General features: G+C 30.9%; 6 protein-coding genes across 13 annotated transcripts; 3 read left to right on the top strand and 3 right to left on the bottom strand.

The window, feature by feature from the left end:
• The first annotated feature begins 306 nt into the window (after positions 1 to 306).
• Positions 307 to 5672, top strand: LOC141526917 (speckle-type POZ protein-like). 6 transcript variants are annotated; one of them, XM_074242068.1, is made up of 7 exons: positions 307 to 928; positions 1227 to 1539; positions 1987 to 2628; positions 2914 to 3022; positions 3141 to 3386; positions 3477 to 4744; positions 5344 to 5672. In XM_074242068.1, the coding sequence occupies exon 6, from the start codon at positions 4303 to 4305 to the stop codon at positions 4732 to 4734; it is 432 nt and encodes a 143-aa protein (XP_074098169.1). In that variant the 5' UTR covers positions 307 to 928; positions 1227 to 1539; positions 1987 to 2628; positions 2914 to 3022; positions 3141 to 3386; positions 3477 to 4302; the 3' UTR covers positions 4735 to 4744; positions 5344 to 5672. The 6 variants fall into 6 exon arrangements, with proteins under 6 accessions (XP_074098169.1, XP_074098171.1, XP_074098172.1 ...); XM_074242070.1 differs by lacking the exon at positions 307 to 928 and having other exon boundaries at positions 1158 to 1539; positions 3141 to 3278; positions 3350 to 3386; XM_074242071.1 differs by lacking the exon at positions 307 to 928 and having other exon boundaries at positions 1158 to 1539; positions 3141 to 3278.
• Positions 453 to 1147, top strand: LOC141527609 (speckle-type POZ protein-like B). Its single transcript, XM_074243176.1, has 2 exons — positions 453 to 716; positions 845 to 1147. The coding sequence occupies exons 1-2, from the start codon at positions 453 to 455 to the stop codon at positions 1145 to 1147; spliced, it is 567 nt and encodes a 188-aa protein (XP_074099277.1).
• Positions 5673 to 5790: 118 nt separating the features above from the next.
• On the top strand, positions 5791 to 7829 carry Mrps33 (mitochondrial ribosomal protein S33). 2 transcript variants are annotated; one of them, XM_074242074.1, is made up of 2 exons: positions 5791 to 5933; positions 7456 to 7829. In XM_074242074.1, exon 2 carries the CDS (start codon positions 7461 to 7463, stop codon positions 7788 to 7790), a length of 330 nt encoding a protein of 109 aa, XP_074098175.1. In that variant the 5' UTR covers positions 5791 to 5933; positions 7456 to 7460; the 3' UTR covers positions 7791 to 7829. The 2 variants fall into 2 exon arrangements, with proteins under 2 accessions (XP_074098175.1, XP_074098176.1); XM_074242075.1 differs by lacking the exon at positions 5791 to 5933 and adding an exon at positions 6207 to 6228.
• On the bottom strand, positions 7826 to 10120 carry LOC141526915 (kallikrein-13). Of its 2 annotated transcripts, none has more exons than XM_074242065.1 (3): positions 9941 to 10120; positions 9339 to 9871; positions 7826 to 8203 (listed from the first exon to the last, which is right to left on the bottom strand). In XM_074242065.1, exons 1-3 carry the CDS (start codon positions 10118 to 10120, stop codon positions 7867 to 7869), a joined length of 1050 nt encoding a protein of 349 aa, XP_074098166.1. In that variant the 3' UTR covers positions 7826 to 7866. The 2 variants fall into 2 exon arrangements, with proteins under 2 accessions (XP_074098166.1, XP_074098167.1); XM_074242066.1 differs by lacking the exon at positions 7826 to 8203 and adding an exon at positions 8608 to 9204.
• Positions 10121 to 10225: 105 nt separating this feature from the next.
• On the bottom strand, positions 10226 to 12548 carry Cnpyb (FGF signaling regulator protein canopy b). The gene is made up of 5 exons (XM_074242067.1): positions 12413 to 12548; positions 12005 to 12131; positions 10823 to 10957; positions 10567 to 10731; positions 10226 to 10426 (listed from the first exon to the last, which is right to left on the bottom strand). The coding sequence occupies exons 1-5, from the start codon at positions 12507 to 12509 to the stop codon at positions 10273 to 10275; spliced, it is 678 nt and encodes a 225-aa protein (XP_074098168.1). The 5' UTR covers positions 12510 to 12548; the 3' UTR covers positions 10226 to 10272.
• Positions 12549 to 12961: 413 nt separating this feature from the next.
• Gig (TSC complex subunit tuberin) lies at positions 12962 to 21077 on the bottom strand. The gene is made up of 5 exons (XM_074242063.1): positions 20850 to 21077; positions 17557 to 20737; positions 15704 to 17492; positions 13243 to 13413; positions 12962 to 13168 (listed from the first exon to the last, which is right to left on the bottom strand). The coding sequence occupies exons 1-5, from the start codon at positions 20926 to 20928 to the stop codon at positions 12962 to 12964; spliced, it is 5427 nt and encodes a 1808-aa protein (XP_074098164.1). The 5' UTR covers positions 20929 to 21077.
• Positions 21078 to 21281: the final 204 nt, after the last annotated feature.

The raw sequence follows: 21281 nt of genomic DNA, 5'->3' as shown, positions 1-21281 counted from the left end.
GATATTAAGAAACTTTTAGTTTTTTTTTTTATTAATTTCATTAGAATTAAAATATTTTTTAAAAAGTGTAGGTATAATTTTTCAAATTTTCTACATGTGAACTTTTTTTTTATTTTTTATAAAAAAAAAAAAAAATTACAAAAATTTTAAGATATCTGCTAATTTTATTTTGAAGTAAAATTTTGAAAAATTTTTCAAGAACTTCAAATCCAATTTTTATGACTCGTCATGCGCATTGACACCGTCAGGTGAGAAGAAAAAAAAACTAATCACGTACTATTCACCATAACCTTACTGACAAATTGTTGCATCAGAATTCAGAATACGAATATTTTGACAACTGTTCTAAAAAAAAAAAAAAAAATCGCAATAGTTATTAAATCAATTTATTATTTACAAATTCGTTAGCTCTTAGAAATAAAAATTATTATTATAAAATAACTTGTTTAAGAATGACGGTTGACAATAAACCCGGTGAACATAAGCTAAACTACGAGTGGCAAATTGACGATTTTTTATCAGTGATCCAGCGACCGACCTTTACGGCGAACAAAGATGGATTTCTCCAGTCTCAAACATTTTCAGTCGAAGGAGCGTCTAAAAACCTGTGGTACTTGAAATTGCAAATGTTAAAAGATAATTCCAGCAACAAGAAATGGCTGTCATTGTCATTGGCTACTCTCAGCAAAGACACAGAAGCAACCAGAGCTAGCTGCGTATTATTTATTTTGAACAATAAACAAAAAAAAAATTCGCCCAAATTTTCTGCAACAGTTTCGTAAGCTCCCACATTGACTGGTGCTGCGAAAAGTTTGTAGATAAAAATTTACTGATTGACAAGAAGGATGAATTTTTGCCAAACAATATGCTTTCAATAGGAATTGAGCTGACAATTTTCGACGGACCTATTAACTCTGTTGATGAATTGGCAAGTATTTCAAAACGTACTATTGTTAATTATCTAAAAAAACTTTTTGACAATAAAGAAAGCAGTGACATCACTCTAGTTGTCGGTGATCAAGAGTTTAAAGCCCACAAGGCCATTTTGGTCTCCCGCAGCCCGGTGTTCTGCAAATGGCTGCTCAATTCACCGAAGGAACACATGGTTGAAGAAAACAAATTAGTTTTAACAAATTTCGATGTCTAGACTTGCAGAATGATGCTGGAGTTTATTTACACGGACAAAGTTGAAAATTTAGAAAGTAACATCGAGAATTTACTTGCAGTAGCTGACTTTTATCAGCTGAAAGGTCTAAAAGAAATCTGTGAAGAGCTTCTCTGCGAGTCAATTACTATCGATAATGTTGCAAGGATAATGGTTTTGGCGTACCGCCACAGTGCACAACAATTGTTCGATTACGCAATCGATTTTGGAGCTATCAATATTCAACGAGTCATGAAGACAAGGTACTATGTCGATGTTACTCAGTTTTATCCGCTTATATCAACTATGCTTCTTGAGAAACTTGCAAACATTATTACTGCGCCGTCTACACCGCAGACTCCTGAAGTTATGAAATTTATTTCTAAAGAACAAAGGTATGATAATTGTAAAATACACTTAGAGATTTTTTATATTCGATACTGCCATTCTAATACATCGTATCTCACAAAATTTGACATCTTGATTTTTTTTTTTTAAATAGAATCACAACAATATTATGCAAGTCATATTAAGGAGGTATTCTAGTCTAGAAACATGAATTTCAGGTAATTTTTTAAAGTGCGGTATCTTCCCTTCAAAAAATTACCTGAAATTCATGCTTCTAGACTAGAATACTCCCTTAAAAATTTAAAGGCCAAATAGTTTAATAACTATTCTTAAATAAATATTTTCATCCGTTGAATATCATTTAATTTATGTTAAAAATGAACTTTTTTTTTACCGTTTGCTGTAAAATTTTATAAATGTGGGATACGACGTATTAGAATGATAGTATCGTAATATTTTATAAGCTAGTACTAATGTGTATTTTATTTTTTCAGATTGTAATATTATAGTTGTACTGAAGATGATAGAGGATTTAATGAGTTGAATTTATTATTTTTATAAAGATGTTTATTCACGTTATTGATAAGTTTATCGTTGTTTTTGAAAAATAGTATAAAAAATAAATTTGCAAACTTTTTATGAGTGTCGACTTGCTCATAGACGATGATTGTTGACTTGACATTTAATACTTATAAGATTGAATTATGTATTGCTCGATAAAATTTGTGGCTAGAATAGTTAAATTGAGTAATATTTAGATGTAAAATAATTTTTTTTTTTTTTATAAAAACTTTGCAATAATTAATCCTTGGTTTAGCATTGATAACTACAATAACCGTTCATATCCACAGTTTTTAATTTTTTCGGTAATTCATTCAGTTAATTCTAGTTATTCAAGCAGCATAAAAATTTTTTTGGAAATATTTTTTTGAATTTAAATTGGCAACTATTAATTTTTGACTTCTTGTTAAATAAAATCTTCGAAAATGTAACATTTTTTTTCAGGTGTTTGGGTACATTATTTAGGAAATTAAATTTTAATTAAAACTCCAGTGAAAAATTTCATAAGTTAAATTATTACTGTTGATAAAACGTGAATTATTGAGATATTCTAACTAAAATTTAATTTTAACAAGGTATGACTAATTTGAGCTATTTTTCGTCGCCTTTTGATGCTTTTTTCAATTTATTTCGCAGTTGAGAAAATAAAAAAAAATCAAGAATGAATTGATTTTTAGCTTTTATCATCAAATGACTTTCATTTGTTACAAATTCTGTTTTTTGGGTAGATGTTTTCAAATATCTATTTGTTGTAGTCGGTCTCATATCGTTATTTGCAAAAATATAATAAAAAATAAATTTTACGACATTATTGCCTTTTAATAACGTGTTTTTTTTTTTTTTCTCAATATTTAAACAAGAAATCTACTTATCCATGTCGTGGGTGTGGCTGATTGGCGCTTTTTTATGTGACGCCTGGGCTAAAGATATTGCAAAATTAATATCCTAAGCGGTACAAAAATTTTTTCGGTAATATTTTGTTGAATTTAAGTTTACAATTATTTATTTTTGACTTCTTGTTAAATAAAATTTACCAACAAATCAACAGTCTTTATGTGACGCTTAGGATATTGTTTTTCTTTTTCAGTACCACTCTGATTCAAATTTGTAACTATATCTAAAAATTTGATAGCAGATTAAAATTGCTTCAACGAAAAGATAAACCAAAGAAAATAGACCACAATTAAATTTTCAAAATTGGAATAAAAGATAATGATATGGTCAGGTAAGTGGTAAAAAGATTCATCTTTTTTTTTACTGGAATAATTATAATAGATAAAAATAGTATTTAAATAGACCTTATAAAAGTGTATACAAAAAATCGTTAAACTATGTAAGTATATATTTAGATTTTTTACATTCAAATGTATCAAATTTAGATTTATCGAAACTAACGGTTCATGCGCTCTCCGTTTAATTTCAGTGAACAGCACAACATTACTCAACGCAGCACGCAGTTGGTGATTCAACAAATATCAACACATACAGGAAAAATAAAACAGCGTAACAGAAAGAAACGATCAACTATAACCTACTATTTAAGTATTCACTTGTATAAATGAGTGAATAAGTTTTGTACAACATTGTATAAGTATTGTTAATAACTGTTATTTAAAAAGCTTAATAATTTCAGTGTTGAAAAAAAAAAAAAAGTTTATCTAAAAATGGATAAATATCGCACAAGAACAGTGTCACGCAAGCTGAACTACGAGTGGGAAATAGCCGATTTTACAGCGCTTGCTGACACACCTAATTTTGGAGTTAGTGGAACTGAAATTAGATCTCAAAAATTTTCAGTCAACACTTCATTTGAGAATGAATGGCATTTAGAATTAACAATGACTGAAAAACGCTTCATAGTGTTTTTAGTGTCAAACATCAAAGATAAAGAGACGATCATAAGGACTCAATTTTCCATCTCAATTTTAAATTAAAAAAAAGAAAAAAAATTTACTAAATTATACAATCAATTTTTTACTGGAAGAACAACTCTGGTAGTCCAGAAATAGCCCTTATCCAAAAGCTCGATATCTTGAATGTTCGAAGCGAATATTTGCCTAATAATGTGCTGACTATTTGCTTAAATCTTGCAGTATATGACGAGTGTACTGAGATTATTAAATTTCCATCAAAGTCTTCGAAGTATGCGATCGGCGAGGACTTCAAGAAGTTTCTTGATGACAACATAGCCAGGAGATAATACTCTGGTGGCGAACGAAAAGGAGTATCAAGCTCACAAAGCTATTTTGATGGCACGCAGTCCATTCTTTTACGCGATGCTCACCCACGACATGAAAGAAAAACAAGAAAATAAAATTACTGTGCCAGATATTGATCTGAAGATGTTTGAAAAAATAATTGAGTATATTTACTCAGACAGAGTAACTAATCTTGACAGTTGTGTTGAGCAGATGTTAGAAGTCACTGACCAGTATCAACTGCTAGGACTCGTTGAGATGTGTGAAGAGTCACTGAGCAAATCTATCACTGTTGAAAATGCTATTAAGCTGCTGGTATTAGCTGATAAATTTAATGCTCAGCAATTATTAGAATTTTCTGTCAATTTTGTAGTCAGCAATATCTCGAGGATTAAAAATACTAAAGAGTATCAACAAACTATTAACGATAAATCTAATCCATTTTTGACAATGAAAATTGTTGAAAAATTTGTTTCAGCTTAAAATCTTGAAGGTACTTTCAATAATAACAACATTAATGAGAATTAAGTTAGCCGACATCTAAAAATTTTTATAATTTTTTTTATTGAAAAAATCATTGCAAAAAAATAAGAAAAAAATTTTCATTTGTAAAAAATTTGAAAAACTTTAAGTCCAGTTTTAAAAAAATATTTTTTTGTTCTAGTATCAACACTAAAATTAGCAGACGTTTTTAATTTTTTTTAATAATTAAATTAAAACTAAAAATTTTATGACATTAAAATTAGCTGTCACATGACAATTTTTTAATTTTCTTGAACAAAAAAATTTCTTCTAAAAAATTATTTTTAAAAAATTGCATTTTTAATTTATTAAAATTTCTACAAGTCCATTTTTTTAATAATTTTTTTTTGCCGTAATTTATTTGTTAAAGAAAATTTAAAAAATTGTGAAGTGACAGCTAAATTTAATGTCATAAATATTTTTAAAGATTGCACTTACAGTTTTTCAAGTTTTTTACACATGTAAAAATTTTTTTTTATTTTGTAATAATTTTTTTAATAAAAAAAAAATTTTAAAACTATTAGATGTCGGCTAACAATTTTCATTAAATAATATCAATTTTTTTTACAGGAAATATGATGTAATCAAATTTATAACAAAAAGCCGTAGGTAGAATGTCTATCATATTTTTACTCAAAGCCTTGCAGAGAAACAAACTACCTCAGTAATTTAAAAAATTAATTAATTGTTAAGAGCAACAGATATTTGACAACTGTTTTGTTGTCGATGAACTAGTAATGAGAATAAAATATTTTTATTTTTTAAAAAATGACACTATACAAAATGTTTAGTTTTATATACTTAAAATGCAACGAAGAATAATCGTTCAATGTCTTCTATTTTGCGTACTAAAAAAAATGTGAGAAGTCATTAAATTTTTTTTTCCAACAATAATTATGCCTATTTTTTTTTTTTTTTTTTTTTTTCCCCAAGTATTTTAAGTTATTTTTTTAACTATTATGTTGTGCATAGTAAATAGAATCTTGAATCTTATTAGAAGCCTAATGCGCATGCGCGTTCGCTCGTCATGCGCATAAAATTTTTACTGGGATATAACATAATAAAACTTTTAAGGTAAAGTTTTCTATACATGAAAATTAACAACCAAATACAATAATTTATAATATAATTTGTTGTAGGAATATTTATCATTAATTAAGGTGAGGTTTTAAGTTGATTTTTACATTCATTATATTTTATTATCATTATAATACGTGCAAGTGTAGTCCTAACCTATCATGTGATACTGGAATCAACAAAAGTTGAAAATTTTTTAGGTTTTTGTAACAGTTAAATAATTGTGAAAAAAAATTTAATAAAAAAATTCCACCTGTAGAAATTAAAAAAAAAATTACAAGGTGAAAGACCTGGTTATTGACACTGGCCTAGTTGTTTGACACTTGCAATTTTATTCTAATTAAAAAAATAAAATGTGCTCAAAAAAATGACCTTAAAGTAAGCAGTCACTTGATCATTTTTTAATTTTATTTAACAAAAAAACTTTTCTAGGAAAATTATTTATGAAACATTGGATTTTTAATTTTTTGAAATTTGTACATGTCAATTTTTTTTCTACTTTTTTTTTTGCCATGATTTATTTGTTAAAAAAATTCTTAAGATTGAAAAATATCTGCTAAATTAATAATACTGAAGTTAGCGGTCAGCTGTCAATTTAAAAAAATTTTTTAACAAATTATTTACAATAAAAAAATGGTTCTAAAAATTTTTACTTGAAATTTTTATTAATTTTCACATGTGAAACTTTTTAATTAATTAATTTTTTTAATAATTTAATTGCTATAAAATTCAAAAAAAAATTTTAATATCTGTCAACTTCAGTGTTATCTAAATTAATTTTTATCTCAAAAAACCAATTATCTTAAAATTTAGACTGAGGCTATTCGGACACTAGCGTGAATTTTAGCATGGCAAATAACTTGTAATATTCACGCTAGCCTCACGCGGAACTCACTCATAGTGTCCGAATAGACAGTCCGTAAAATTTATGACTCAAAAATTCGATTTATTAATTTACCAGAGTTGATTCTTTTTTTTTTTTTTTTTTAATTAAAATAAAATTGCAAGTACCAATAACTAGGCCAGTGTCAATAACTGGATCTTTTACCTTAAGTGCGAATCTTTAAAAATATTTTTTTTATTGTAATTGATTTGTTATAAAAATTAAAAAAATTGTCAAATGTCTGTTGATTTTATCATCATTAAGGTACTGCAATATATATAGCAACAATAAAATTAAAATACTTTTGATAATTTTTTTTAGCAAATAAATTATGACAAAAAAAAAATTCACGTGTAGAAATTATGAAGAACTATGATTTGAATTTATTAAAAATTATTTTATAATACTGAATTAAACAGACATTTAGCAATTCTTTAGATTTTTAATACAATTAAATTATAATGAAAAAAATTTAGCTAAAAAATTTCACATGTACCCAGAAATTTTAGAAAATTATACGTGCGAATTTTTAAAAATATTTTTTTTTTTTCATAATAATTGATTGGTTATAAAAAATTCAATGAATTGTCAGTAGTTTGTTAATTTCAGTGTCATATTATATTTTTTAAATAATATATTGGTTAAATAAAATGAAAAAATTGTTAATCATCTTTTAACTTCTGTGTCATATATACTTATTGTATATTAATTAATTTATTTAGATAATATGTCAAAGTACGTAGACCTGACAAAATTGACAACAACATATGCGAAGCGTATGAATCTTCTTTCAAACAAAATATTTGGTGAAGTGTTTCGTCCCACATATCGGAAATCCATGAAAGTCGTCAAAATATTCAGCGAGAAGCCCATACACAAACGTGAGGAAGTCGTCCAATACTATCCACGACATCCGCAGATCGGGTGGCTCATGAGGAACCTTCGTCTATACGGTCTCTACCGTGATGAACATTTAGATTGGAAAGAAGAAATCGAAAGACAGAGAGTTCTCAAAGGTAAAAAACCACGTGTCAAAAAGTCTCTACGTGAAAAGTAATCAGCAATTATTTTACAAAATAAATTGTATTAAAATTTATAGATGTTGTAATAAATTTATTTGTTATTAAATTTATCTATAAATTAAAACTGCAAATGTGTCCTAGAATTAAGAGAAAATAAATCGGGTAAATTGAATTGGAGCTTGAGGTTTGATACAAAGGAAAAATTTTTGATAATTCGTCTTCTATGGTATCTTCGTCTTTGTCACTACGTTCGAGATCTTGATATTTCTTGCGTTTAGTTGTCTTTTTTGTTGTAGATGTTGTGAAATTGGAAATTTTACGGTAATTAGGGGTTTTTTGAATGTTGTAAAAATATTTAACTTGAACTTTTAAACTTGTAGTGCTACTATAATTACCAGGACTGCTATTTTTTTCAAAGTCCATTGAAACTAAATTATTAATCCATGATCTATAATTATTAATAATTAGATGGTAAATTTTAATTAATGCAATTTCATTTAAGGTGGTGATTGTAATTTTTTCAATCAGTTTTACTATAAAATACTTTGAGGAAAACACAATACTAATTATATTAAAAGACATCTTTCAACTTTTTTGGTTTTTATAACTACTAATTTATCATGAAAAAATTTAAACAAAAAATTCCACATCTAAAAATTAAAAAAATTGAGTGCAAATTTTTTAAAACATACACATACATATATTTTTTTTTTAATTTATTTTGAATAAAAATCAAATAAAAGTCAGATGTCGATTTATGATACTGAATTTAGCAGACATCAAACTATTAAAAATATTTTTTAACAATTAAGTTACAATGAAAAAAATGGAGAAAAAAAATTCAACATATAAAAAATTTTAAAATAAGAACCGCAAATTGAAAAAAAAATTTTTTTCACAATAGTTGATTTGTTATAAATATTTCAAGAATTGTTAGACGTCTGAAAAAAATAATTCCTTTTTAAAGAAATGAGTTGTAATCAAAAACAAATTTGTTGCAAGTTTTAAACACTTTCATTTTTCAGCTGAAGAAATCAAAATTTTGTTCACAGTAACTTTCCCATTTGAAAAAAAATTTTTTGATTTGGAAAAAAACAATTTTAGATAGACAACTTGCGAATTTTTATTCAAAATTGTTCTTTCTCAACTCGAGAAAACTTTTTGCATGAAAGTTACTGTGAAAAAAATTTTATTTCTTCAACTAAGAAATAAAATTGTTTAAAATTTTCAACAAATTGTACTCATTTTTTTCAAAATAAACTTTTTCTCTCAGTATATCATGCTTATTTCAGTATCATACGAGAACATATTATAATAATAAATATTCTCAAAATTTTCCCAGGCCAAAACTAAAATTTCTAATAAAATTTTAGAACTCCAAAAATTTCCTAACATTTTCCAATTATATCACCACCCTGTAATTACCATGATCCTGAAGTTAGCAGACGTCTAAAAATTTTTTTTTATTAAATAAATTACAACTAAAAAGATATTTGTAAAAAATTGCACTTATAGTTTTTTAAGTTTTTTACATGTGACAATTTTTTTTTTAATTTTTCAAGTGTTTAATTTTTCAAAGTTACCTAAACAAAGTAAGATTCAAATAGGTTGAAGAATCATCGCATTGGAGAGAAAAATTAGTCCAAGATGCTATCCCCAATACACGATTATCACCGTTCGGCTCATTGCACACGATCGGTGAACCTGGATTACCTGCACACTGTTTCCGGCTTTCACCGCTGGCACATACAATATTTACGTCATTGATTTTGTTTACACAGGCCTCTTTATCTCGTGGTTGTACTGAAATAGTTTGTATAGCTTTGGTAAACACCCGAATCGTCGAAGACATAATACTATCCCAGCCGTAAATAAAACAACAATTGTATGTATTTATCGATTTTGTAGCCCCAATATTCACGAGCATCCAAGCAGTTTTATTTAAGAAACCAAGCGGCTGTAGATTGAATGGCCGGTAAAGTTTCATGAGAGCAACGTTAAATCTGTGGTCGTGTACTTTTGAGTACATATTAAATTGCGGATGAATGAATGTTGCTTTTACTCCGATTGGTTCGCCCGCTGTTTCATTGGATCCCACCACATTGACAAGTATCGACTGAAATAAAGTCCAAAATTAATTTATTAATTAATTAATCGATAAATAATCATTTAATAATGGATTTACATTACGCTTATTGTGAAGACACTGTGCAGCAGTCAGAACCCAATCTGGAGTAATTAAAACACCACCACAAGGTACTATTGTATAAAATTGAACCAAGTATGGAAAAAAATGATCTGTTTCTTGGTTATTGACAAAAGTATTAAATGTAATTAAAAAAAAAATTAATAGAAAAATTGACATATTATCTTTAGAGATAAATCATCATTTGTTTTTTATTTCTCAAAAAAACAACTTCAGTTATGTATATACATACGTAATAAAAAGTAAAATTATTATGGCAAAAATATAAACAATTAATTAATTATTTTAATCAGTCAATTAAATTAATAAGTCTACAACTCTTGTTTAGAGTTTTTTCTTTTATTATCATTATTAGATTTTTTGGATTTTCTTTTTGATTTATCTTTACGATCTTTACCCGTGTCGCCTTTTTCTTTGAGACATGAGTCATCATCGTCTACGAGCACCCGCTCAGAACAAAGATACCTGAGGACAAATATTATGAACAAGTTAGATAACTGTTGTAAATGTTTTAATGACTAGACAAATTTTTAGACAAAGTTCCGAGTCCTGGGGGACTCATGTTCTGGATCTAATCATCGTAAATAAGATAAATAATCTTTTACCTTTCAAGCGGCACTTTTCCTTGGTAATTGAAATACCATTCCTCGATATCTGACTCATGATTTTCGAGCATATCCTCACATTGTGTTTTCAAGGTTGTTATTTCAACAGATGGTTTGTCCCATAATTCATAGGGTATTCCCAACTCTACTTTAACTCCTTTATCTCTGTAATTATAGGAAAACAAATCAGATGTAATTATACGCATTAGGCTTTAACGTTGATAAATGCTTTTTTTTTTTAAATAAAGTTATTTACACAAGGCCATGGAGTGTTTTGAAAGTTTGACTCATCCCTTTGGAAAATCTTGTACTGTCATCACGCTCCTTATGGATGTTATACTCCAGGATACGCTCGCAAATATCTTCCAGTGATTCAACCAGTCTCAGTTCTCTATTAAAATGTGACAAATTTTTTTTTTTCAGTTACACTATTAAAATTAAAATCATTCTTCAATCATCATTTAAAATAAATGAGACTGAAATTAGCATAATAATAAGGTTAGCCGACATTGTTTATTTTTTGATTTTGCTTAAGGATTTTTTTAACTGGGGAAAAATGAATGAATCATTTTGAAATTTTGTAGGGTTATTTATTATATATTGAAGTAACTAAAAACATGTTTTTTTTTTCAAAATGGTCGCCGTAAAAATGAATCTGCCGAGACCCTCTCGGAAAAAAATATCAATTTGCGGGCGTTCTCACTTCTCGTACGGTGATCGAATATTAAAAAAAATTAATTTGTACGTGTTCATAAAATATATATCTTCTAGTTAAACCAATAAAAAATATCAAAAAAGTCAAAAAATCGTAAATAGACACATCTCAGAACAAAAAGTTCGATTTTTACCCCTTTTTCGATGGTTTTTGGTAAAAAAGGTTAATTTTTGAAAAATTTTTTTAGGATCAATATAATAGTTTAATGTTATAATATAAATTATGATAATATTGTTGTGAAAATTTACAGGCAGATTTTTGAAATCATATTCTAACGATTTATGGAAAAAAAAAAAAAAAATCGAGTTTTTTTTTTTTTACTTCTATTGCCCCCCTTAATTTATAAAAATTATAACTAAAAAAACTTTTTTTTTTTAAATTGCACTTATAGTTTTTCAAATTTTATACAAATGAAATTAAAAAAAAATTTTTTTGTAATAATTATTTCAATAAAAAAAAATTTTTTTAATTTTTAGATGTCAGCTAACTTTATTGTCATGAAATTAGCAGATGTTTAGAAATTTTTTGATTTATTTAATTAATTAAATTATAACTGAAAAAATATTTTTTTTTGAATTACACTTATAGAGTTTTAAATCTTGTGCATGTGAAATTTTATATTTTTCTTTTCAAATAATTTTTTGAATTAGAAAAATTTTAAAAATTATCTAATTTCTGCTGATTTCATTTTGATAAAAATATTGAGCTAGTTAAAAATATTACGATTGTTTATATTGCTTTTTCTTTTTCGGAGCAACATCGTCTAGAGAATAACCGACTTCCAGGACATCGTGAGTCTTTCCTGTTTCATCTAGCCTTGCTTCCAACTCCATAGAAAATACTTTGCACACTAAAACAATAATAATTATTAACAATAAAAAATCAAAATAGTAAATGAAAATAATACTAAAGTTAGCCGACGTTTTTAACTTTTTGATTTTCTTTTAATTATTAAATTAGAACTAAAAAATATTTTTAAAAAATTTCACGCATTGTTTTTCAAGTTTTTTACAATTGAAAATTTGTTTTTTATTTTTTTGTAATCATTTTTTAAGTAAAAAAAATTATAAAAATTTTTAGATGTTGGCTAACTTAATTTACATTAAATAAAAACATTCAAGTAAAAATTACCTTCACATTTATTTGCATATTTTACACCTTCATCCTCTTCAGGACCAGCATAAATGGTCGTAAACAATAAAAAATTTAACAACAATGTTCGAATCATTGTAAAAATTTTATAAAACTCGTTCACCAGAGAGGTTAAATCACTTCAAATATAATTTTATCGCTTTTTTAAAAAATATGAAAATAGTCAAACTGATACAGAATGATCTGTTCTTTTATCATTGGCTCACTAAAAATAATTATATAAAATTTAATCTGCTTAATGTGATTATTTATGCGTATATTTACGTTGAATCACAACAACAACATGCGCATAAGTTCTGTCGACTTTCGAGACTATACACATTTTTATACTCTATAGTTAGAAGTCATGAGTCCAAACATGGCGACTGTTGAGCGCGATAAATTAAAAATCTATTCTACAGTGCTGATGAATTTATTAACATACAATAATAATAACGACGATTTGCGGATAAAATATTAATCAATATTTTTGCATCTTATCATTATCATTATCATTATATTTTATTTTTTTATAATTAATTGATTATTCTACGTCTTCGGTATCGTGTACTCGGTAAAATCTTCCATATGAACTCGTTCATTGGATCTTGTTTCCTCGGATTTGTCGTCAGAACTACTGTTTGATTCAAGAAGACGACGTCTCAGTCGTTTAATGTGCCTTAGTCGTTCAAGCCAGTTGGAAGAATATGGATTGTGGCCTTTTTGTTTCAATGATGATGACACCAATGATGCAAGCTAAAAATGATTATTTTTTTTTAATTTTATGAAAACCTTTATAAGTAAGAATAAAAAAATTTATCAATAATTACATTAGCATGAAGAGCTAACTGCCTTGATAAAACACCAAGATTTTGATCAGATATTATTTTCGGTTCACTGTGACCAATATGTTCCGCTAATTCTTCTCTTGCTTGTATTGTTACTAAATTTGCTCCAAAGTCTAAGGGTTGAATTATGACACAAGCATAGTTAAACTGACCCTAAAAAAAAGTCAAAATGATTAATTAATCACACATATTCAATGATACTGAAATTAAGAGACATATGATCATTTTTATAATACATATAATAAACAAACTAGCAATTTTATAAATAAATAAAATTTTGCTTTATCAAATAATGATTTTTTGTTAAATTGCACTATACTTTCTTAACTATTGGGCATTTTTAAAGATATAAGCTCAACCCGATGTTACACTCATCAAGAGCTTTCATTTGAGTACCCACATGCATTTGTGATATATCTATACATCTATACATCTATACAAATATTATAAAGAGGAAAGGTTTGATTTTTTGTTTGTTTGTTTGTTTGTATGAATTGAATAGGCTCCGAAACTACTTGGCAGATTTGAAAAATTCTTTCACTGTTGGAAAGCTACATCATTCCTGAGTGACATAGGCTATATTTCATTTTCAAAAAAAATAGGCATCCTTACTAAAATTACGATAACGTAATCCAAGGTGTGAAAAAAATATCAAAAAACTACCTTACATCGCGTGCGCTGCGAAAACTATTGATGATAGAACAAAATGATATACTACATTTTTTTAGAAGACACCATTATCTACAAAAAATCAGCGGCAGCATATCTCTAACTATTACAGTCATGTCACAATAAGCGTTTTTTTATTGAAAAAAAGAAATTAAAATACCACCGCTACAAAAAGCTCTTTATTTGTACCTTGGTATTAACCCTTATCAAAATAAATGATGTATTATTTAAGACTGCTTCAATATCTTTATATTACTTTTTGAATTATTCGATTCTGACAATCCATTCAAAAGATATCACGAGTTAAAAAAAAATTAAAAAATAAACTGTATTCGGCTAGCTATGCGTTGTAGGCGTCACTCGGGCAGGGGTACGGGAGGGGGGTTAAGATCACGAAATAAACATGCCGCGCGGCTCACTCGCGCGGTCGGCTCCCTACGTGATGGACGTGTGCGGAATTTACGCTTGATAATAATTCGTTTAGTAAGTAACTAAACCGATTTAAAAAGTTCTTTTCAGAACTAAACCCATTTATATAAAATATTGTTAACTTAGTTATTAACCTAATAAATTACTTGAATATTTTTCATGATTTTCAATTTAATTTTAATAAATAGTAGGTAGTATTAAATAAAAATGTCGAACATTGAGTCTGACATAACAGCTTATTCGATGAAATTTGGAATTTGTGAAAGTCAAAACAATACTCTAATCAAATTTTAAGTTTAGATCGAAAAATACAATTCTATAATTGCCCAGCGAAGCGGGCGGGTAACAGCTAGTATATATATATATATATATATATATATATATATATATATATATATATATATATATATATATATATATATATATATATATATATATATATATAAATTAGGGTGTGCCAAAATGTAACTTCCGTGAGGAACCTTTTAAAATTGTAATTTTGAGTTCCGTTTTTAATAGGGGCTGTGTTTGGGCGTGTTCTGAGATATTTTGAGGTGAGACGATAAATTTGATTTTCATAGAATTTCTTAAAAGAAGTTTAATTTAGACATTTCCGCTGAAAGTTCAAAATTTGACCGGAAGTGCCCAATTGAATCTCCTGTTAAAAATTCTATAAAAATTAAATAAATCCTCTCACCCTGAAATATCTCAGGAAATGTCTTAACACAGCTGCTGTTAAAAGCGGAACTCAAAATTTTTATTTTTGAAGGTTCCTCACGGAAGTTATATTTTGGCAGACCCTAATATAAATATATGAAATACAATAGTTTACGAAATACAAGGTCATTTCTTAATTATGTATCTAGAGATAGAGCATTTTCAAATACAGCCTAAATAGTTATCATCGTAAATTGACTATTGGTGATAATATTAATTATAGCAAAAAGAAAAAAAAAACTATCTAAAAAATCCCATCTTTAGAAGCTATAAAAATTATAAATGCAATTTTTTAACAATAATTTTTTAAACCTAAGGTAAAAGACCCCATTGTCGGCACTTTTTCTTTCAATAAAAAAATGTTCTACTTGGAATAACAATTAAAAATATGTTTTGATCCAAAGGTCTTAAAGATTAGAAATAATATGTTCATAAAAGAAATTAACGATTTAATTAATTAAATAAGTACAATAATCAAAGCAAGTGTCAGTAATGGGGTTCTCGCCACTAATTGGGTCTTTTACCGTATTATATTTTTCGAGAAAAATAAAATACTTGTCAAATGTCTACTAATTTCAGTCGAAATATTTTAAAATAATTAAATATTTTAATTAACATAAAAAAATACCTTAACAGTTTGAATATCATAAGACTCGCCACTTTCATTATAAACAATAGTAACATAATCATTTCCAATGTGTTGTTTCTTCCAAGTGCACTTAGGATCGCTTTGTTTCGTAGGCATCAGCGTCGCCACATGAAAAGCTACTTGAGTAACATCATCTTGCCAAATATAAGCAAAATTACCATGCTCTCCATTGCTGTCAAGACCACCAAGATAAACTCCCTCATCAACATTTTTCAGACACATCAGAGTACCAAGTCGCTGAAGAAACTCCGTGTACCTAACCGATCCATGCTGATTGGCCAGAATTTCCGCTTCGTTTGACGCCTGGTTTGGTCCAACATAAAGCACTCCAATCTTGTGAGTTTCGTAGGGATGAATTCGATCGAGATTCGTCATAGCTCTCTGCAAAGCTGTCGTTGGAGGTACAAGCAGAGGTTTTTCGTTCCCGCTGCCAAAGTGGGCATTGTGATAAAGCTGAAGGAATGCAGAGCTTGGATTAATTCCAGTGCGCGGGGCTTCTTTTATTCGCGGCGAATTACCCCGGCGGATGCTGTCTCGAACGGGAGACATCACCGAAATCGTGTGTCCGCGATCACGGAAAGCTATAGGCGGCAAGCCCGATGGATCAGGTCTTTCTTCACGCCGTTCAGTCTGATAATTCCGCCCGAGAGGTGGTTTATTTTCGACACTCAACGCTACTTGTCTGGCATTAGACTCCGAAGTAGACGTTCTTGAGTACTGCTGCGTGGGTGACTGCGGAGGCTTGGACGATGTCACATGATGAGCGACTCGGCTTTGCGCTGGTAAAAATCCAGGAGTGATAGCAGTAGGTGAAGGAGGAACAACATTACTGCTACTACTGCTGGTTCCAGTGTTTCCAGCAGCCGTTATCGTTCCAGGATATGAATACTGAGTTTGAAAAACCCCATGACTGTGACCAGGACCACGAGCATGTTGATCTCCAGCTTCAGTCGCTGGCGGAGTCGTTCCCATTCCAGAAATTTCTTCAGGTATCGCTTCACAACTTACTCTCATGTCCTTGGAATAAGCAGTCTTGGCATGCTTGACGTCAAATTCTGACGGCGCGTCCAAAGGAGGTATTACTAGCTTGTCTTTATTTAAAAATGGATTTTTCCAACTTGCGCTCATCTCAGGACTCGAGTTAGATCGACGAACGGGATTTCGTGACCTTTTAGAATCATCATCACCGTCCTCTAGACTCTCAATACTGTCACGGGAGCTCTGTCTTGAGGTGCTGTGTCGTCCCGGTGACCCAGGTATCGCAATAGGTCCAGTAGATTTATTTAAATTAACCTGATGCTCAGCGCTCTGTCCACTAGACTTGCTCTCGGACTTTTCTTCAGTCTCGTCCTCAAAAGATTCTGTCGTGGTGGTGTCCTGACTACTCGAAGTTTTTGTAGTGGCCTCTGAAGTTGGCATCAACAATGCCGTTAAATCTTGCAAAGGAAAATCAATCACAGTGTCGCATTGTACTGAGTTTTGTACTCTCATTATCCAAGACATATCACCAGTAGGCCGACGGACTAAAATTTCCGCCCAGCCTTGACACCAACACGCACACGGCGTGTATTCGTCTTGTTTATTATCACTCCCAAGAATTTGCTCCAATTTACTCGTCTCAGCTTCTTTGTCCTTAATTTCGCTTATTAGCTCACGCTTGTCAACCTTAACAAAGTCGTCATCCAGCCCCTTTTTGGACTCTTCTGTGGGCGAATTTGCCGCTGTGTTTGAAATCGAACCCGCATGACCAGACGACTGTCTTGACAACCTGTTAAAAATTATTAAATTAAAAAATAACCTGATCAAAAAATAAATTTTTTTTCAACCCTTACCTATTTTCATCTTTTGTCTCAATACTAGACGCTCGTCGTGGAATACCAAGTCCTGCCCTATGTTCTGGACTCAGTGTTGCCTTACAAGCAACCCAACAGCTATCACACAGTCCTCCTTTCATTGATTTATTGCTACATCCGCTAGTAGTTACTGTAATCAGTCTATTACCCAGGAACCAAGTCATCGATTGGCCATCTTTCAACAAGAATTCTGCACCGTCAAATCTTTTAGGCCTGGCTGTGTATGTCGAGAAAGTGTACCTAGCTAATAAATCAATACAAGTCTCAGCCAACTCCATGTGAAACGTCATCAGTTTCTCGTCCATCTGTGGTTTCAAATCTCCAATTATCTGATTGCCTATTACTGGTCTTTCGCGTCTTCCTCTGCTGCCCTGTTCCGTCAAGCTCGAGCTTCGTTTTCTGTGTGACGAGTCTTCTTGCAGAGTGCTGAAATTAGAAGTCTTGACTTGTCCTTCCTCCAAAGGCATCACCACGTTGTCATTCAATCCCGAGGTTATGCATTTTACAAATTCACGTCTCAATGACACACGGCATTTTAAAAACCAGACTGCAATAACATGATGCGCTAATGACACTGTGTAATGATTGTACTTGAAAGGATTTGTATAAGGCAGCAAAATCGCGAAGATAAGCCGATACTGGTTTTCAGTGAAGCTCGAAAAAACCGGGGGAAATCTTGCGACCATTGACAAAAATTCTAAAATTGGTATGGCGATGTACTGGACCGCAGAAATTTTAGACAAGTCTGAAACGACTGCCGGCAGCAATTTGGTCATCGCATCCCGCATTTCCAGCGTGCAGGTTGTTAGACTCGTAACACATTTGCTTGCACATTTGGTGGTAAGTCCGATCTCCAAACACTTTATTAATCGTTGCTGTAAATTCGGCTCCAAGTGCGTGTGGTAAGACGCCAGAGAAGTCAACACAGGAAAGACAAATAAGCGAAAATCGGTGATGGTAAATTTAGCTGGGGCGTTACTTAGCGACTCAGGTAATTTAAGATTTCTATCAGTGATCATCGAGCAGAGTGCAGCGGCTACGTAATCAATGTCATTGCTCTGTCTTGCCAAAATCAATGCTCGATTTTGCAGCAAATTCGGAGTTTCTTTTAAGACAAGCTGAAGCACCCTCCAGTCTCTTTCCTGTTTTAGACACATTATCGCTGCTTTGCAGGCCATGGCCAAAGAAATGTGACTTATTTGACAGGGTGTGTGTTGCAAAGGAGCCGGACTCATTGGTGGACTGTTTCCACCTCCACTGGGGCCTATACGATCAACAGATGCATGCTCCAGACTCAAGTAAGGACTAAATCTCGTTACTGTGCCCGTCTCTGGGTCTGGGTATCCAACTTGGTACAGTGAATTGGCGCGTAACTTTAAAAAGCATTCAAAAATTAAATAACGTATTGTTGAAGCTTCGTGAAAAATCTGAGTGTCTTTGTAGTGCTGCTCGAGATGATTGACAAGTATTTTGTAAGCTCGTATAGCATGACTAGAAGGCAAACGATAAATCTTTGTTGTAAAAATTTCAATAACTCCAATCACAGCTGTTTTAACATCCTTGATATCATTCTCACTGACGACCGGAGTATCAACGGTGAAAGGTTTATTTATTATTTTCTCCAATATGTCCAACAGTTCAAGACATCTTTTAATCTCGCATTTTAAACATAAATCAACCAGCAATTTTGCAGATACGTTCCGGATTACAATGTCGGGATCTGCATCTACGTGCTGCAAATAAGGTACTATTATCTTCTCAATCAGTTCATCTTCATGGTAACGATTCGTGTGGATTATTCTCGTAACAATATCCAAGACTTTAACTCTAATGTTTGTGCGTGTTTCGACTTTGAAATAACGTTCCACCAAATTTGCCAATTTTGACTGCCAGTGATAGTGTGTGAGGCCTATGATAGAGGCACGGTAGTCGATCAGTTTGAAGACAGAAACTTCGGGTCTCGCATCGGAACATCTTTCAATCAACTCGTAGAACCTTTGAACGTCTCCGTTATATTGAACAGTGTCTACAAGATTTTCTATACCGTTTAATGTGTCGTGAAGACTCTCAGATACTTGCTGAGTCGCCGGCTGGTTGCTTGTTTCGATGTGCAAGATCACGTGCTGAATGATATCCAGAACTACGCTCCATGTTGGCTCGAGTAACGTAGACCCGTATTTAATGACCAGTCTTTGCACAGCCAGGGTTACTTCGTACATGACAATTGGGTGGTTACATTTGAGCGCTTGAATGAAAGAAGGAAGCACTGATATCGGTGTACACTTGAGCTTCTGGATCCTGTGGGTGCCCCAGAGGCCCATGTTTACGTAAAACACAGCTCCACGAAGCAAACGCACGTCCTGCTGGACAGTCGGATCTTGTAACAGCCGACACATCGTGTAGAGCGCAGTGTGCCCCATGTCAGTGCCGAGTAGCTTCTTCATTATCTTCCAGCTTATTTCGCAGTAAATGTCAACATTGACGCTACGACACAGCGCTGTTATAAAAGTCTCCAATGATTTAGATTGAAGGTTAATATTATAGCCGACGATTGTGTCAAGAGTGTCGAGACATCCTGACACTACCTCTTTGTTGTTAGAATAGTAACATAAGTGACAGATAGTTTGTATGAGACCTGACACAATATCCTCGTCGATGTACGCAGAGTTGAACTTTATAACGTTGACAAGAAGCGACAAAAATTCAGCACCGCGTTTTTCATCACCTGAGGTGACTGTTGGCATCCACTTGAGAAGAAAGCCTCCCATTTTTTCCTCCAAAGGCTCGATGTTTTTGCCATTGTCAGTCAGTCGCTGGAGCAACTCCAATCTCGGGCCGATGTCCTCAGGGATATCGTGCTCTTGCACAACCTTAAAAAATTGAACACGCATTAGCGATGACATTCTACTGTATTGCCCTTGGACTAGACTGATGAGAAAATTAAGAACAATGTGACGGTGCTCTTTTGACACATCTTTGATCAATAAATCTTTAACTAAGCTCCAGAATTTTTCAGTTGCTTTGTCTTCCCAGTGATTATTTAATACACTGTCGGTTAGGTCTTTCAAAATACGAGTTCGTTGATGGACTGGATTTTCACAGCTTATTTCACGTTCTATTTCTTGGGTCAATGTGTGCTCTTCGTTACTTTTGTAATTATCTATTGGGTAATTTAATAAAATATTAGTGTTGATTAAATTAGACAGGTATTTTAATGAAATTCAATTGGTAGCAGTTGAAGGTAATATTACAAATAAATATTTATTACTTACTTTTACTGATACGAAACCATTGCTTGAATTTGTCATTAAGACTTCTCTGATCTTTATCTTTGATATTCATCTTTGACATTATAACATTTCTTGACGGGTAATTAGATAAATATTCTTAGTTTGATGTAACAATATAACTTACTCGCCGGTTAGCTAACAACAGAGACTGCATGTCAAGAATCAAGACAAGTAAAAAAAATCATCACCTCCATAAGAAATTCACAGCCTTTGTTCCCACATGTATGTACACACTCTCACTCACATATTTCGTATGTATATTATTCTCATACATTTAAAAATAAATCACTCGCCATATGATCATCTTCTTTACCTTCTGTCAGGAATTTTATTTTGTCGGTGGATAGATGGGGTGAAGCTTTTTTTCCCCGAGACCAAAATCCTGACAAGATGGCTCACCAAACTTAGCACCCC

The sequence above is a fragment of the Cotesia typhae genome, unplaced genomic scaffold (assembly GCF_013202065.1).
Source record: "Cotesia typhae breed Kobodo isofemale line unplaced genomic scaffold, CoteBio_Ctyphae contig_4, whole genome shotgun sequence".
Lineage (NCBI taxonomy): Eukaryota > Metazoa > Arthropoda > Insecta > Hymenoptera > Braconidae > Cotesia > Cotesia typhae.
Note: the sequence above shows the minus strand (reverse complement) of the source record. Positions and strands in the feature narration are given on the sequence as shown.

Excerpts from the sequence above, each read along its gene's own strand:
- Cnpyb (XM_074242067.1), bottom strand. The coding sequence starts at position 12,509 with ATGATTCGAACATTGTTGTTAAATTTTTTATTGTTTACGACCATTTAT. Across the intron at positions 10,958-12,004 it reads AAAAAGCAATATAAACAATC|AGAACTGAGACTGGTTGAAT; the intron begins GTAATATTTTTA and ends ACATTTTAATAG. Across the intron at positions 10,732-10,822 it reads AAAACACTCCATGGCCTTGT|AGATAAAGGAGTTAAAGTAG; the intron begins GTAAATAACTTT and ends CTATAATTACAG.
- Mrps33 (XM_074242074.1), top strand. The coding sequence starts at position 7,461 with ATGTCAAAGTACGTAGACCTGACAAAATTGACAACAACATATGCGAAG.
- Gig (XM_074242063.1), bottom strand. The coding sequence starts at position 20,928 with ATGTCAAAGATGAATATCAAAGATAAAGATCAGAGAAGTCTTAATGAC. Across the intron at positions 20,738-20,849 it reads ATGGTTTCGTATCAGTAAAA|ATAATTACAAAAGTAACGAA; the intron begins GTAAGTAATAAA and ends ATTACCCAATAG. Across the intron at positions 13,414-15,703 it reads ATGATATTCAAACTGTTAAG|GGTCAGTTTAACTATGCTTG; the intron begins GTATTTTTTTAT and ends ACTTTTTTTTAG.
- LOC141526917 (XM_074242068.1), top strand. The coding sequence starts at position 4,303 with ATGGCACGCAGTCCATTCTTTTACGCGATGCTCACCCACGACATGAAA.
- LOC141527609 (XM_074243176.1), top strand. The coding sequence starts at position 453 with ATGACGGTTGACAATAAACCCGGTGAACATAAGCTAAACTACGAGTGG. Across the intron at positions 717-844 it reads AAGCAACCAGAGCTAGCTGC|GATGAATTTTTGCCAAACAA; the intron begins GTATTATTTATT and ends ATTGACAAGAAG.
- LOC141526915 (XM_074242065.1), bottom strand. The coding sequence starts at position 10,120 with ATGTCAATTTTTCTATTAATTTTTTTTTTAATTACATTTAATACTTTT. Across the intron at positions 9,872-9,940 it reads GTCTTCACAATAAGCGTAAT|TCGATACTTGTCAATGTGGT; the intron begins GTAAATCCATTA and ends ACTTTATTTCAG. Across the intron at positions 8,204-9,338 it reads TTGAATCTTACTTTGTTTAG|ATCATGGATTAATAATTTAG; the intron begins GTAACTTTGAAA and ends TAATAATTATAG.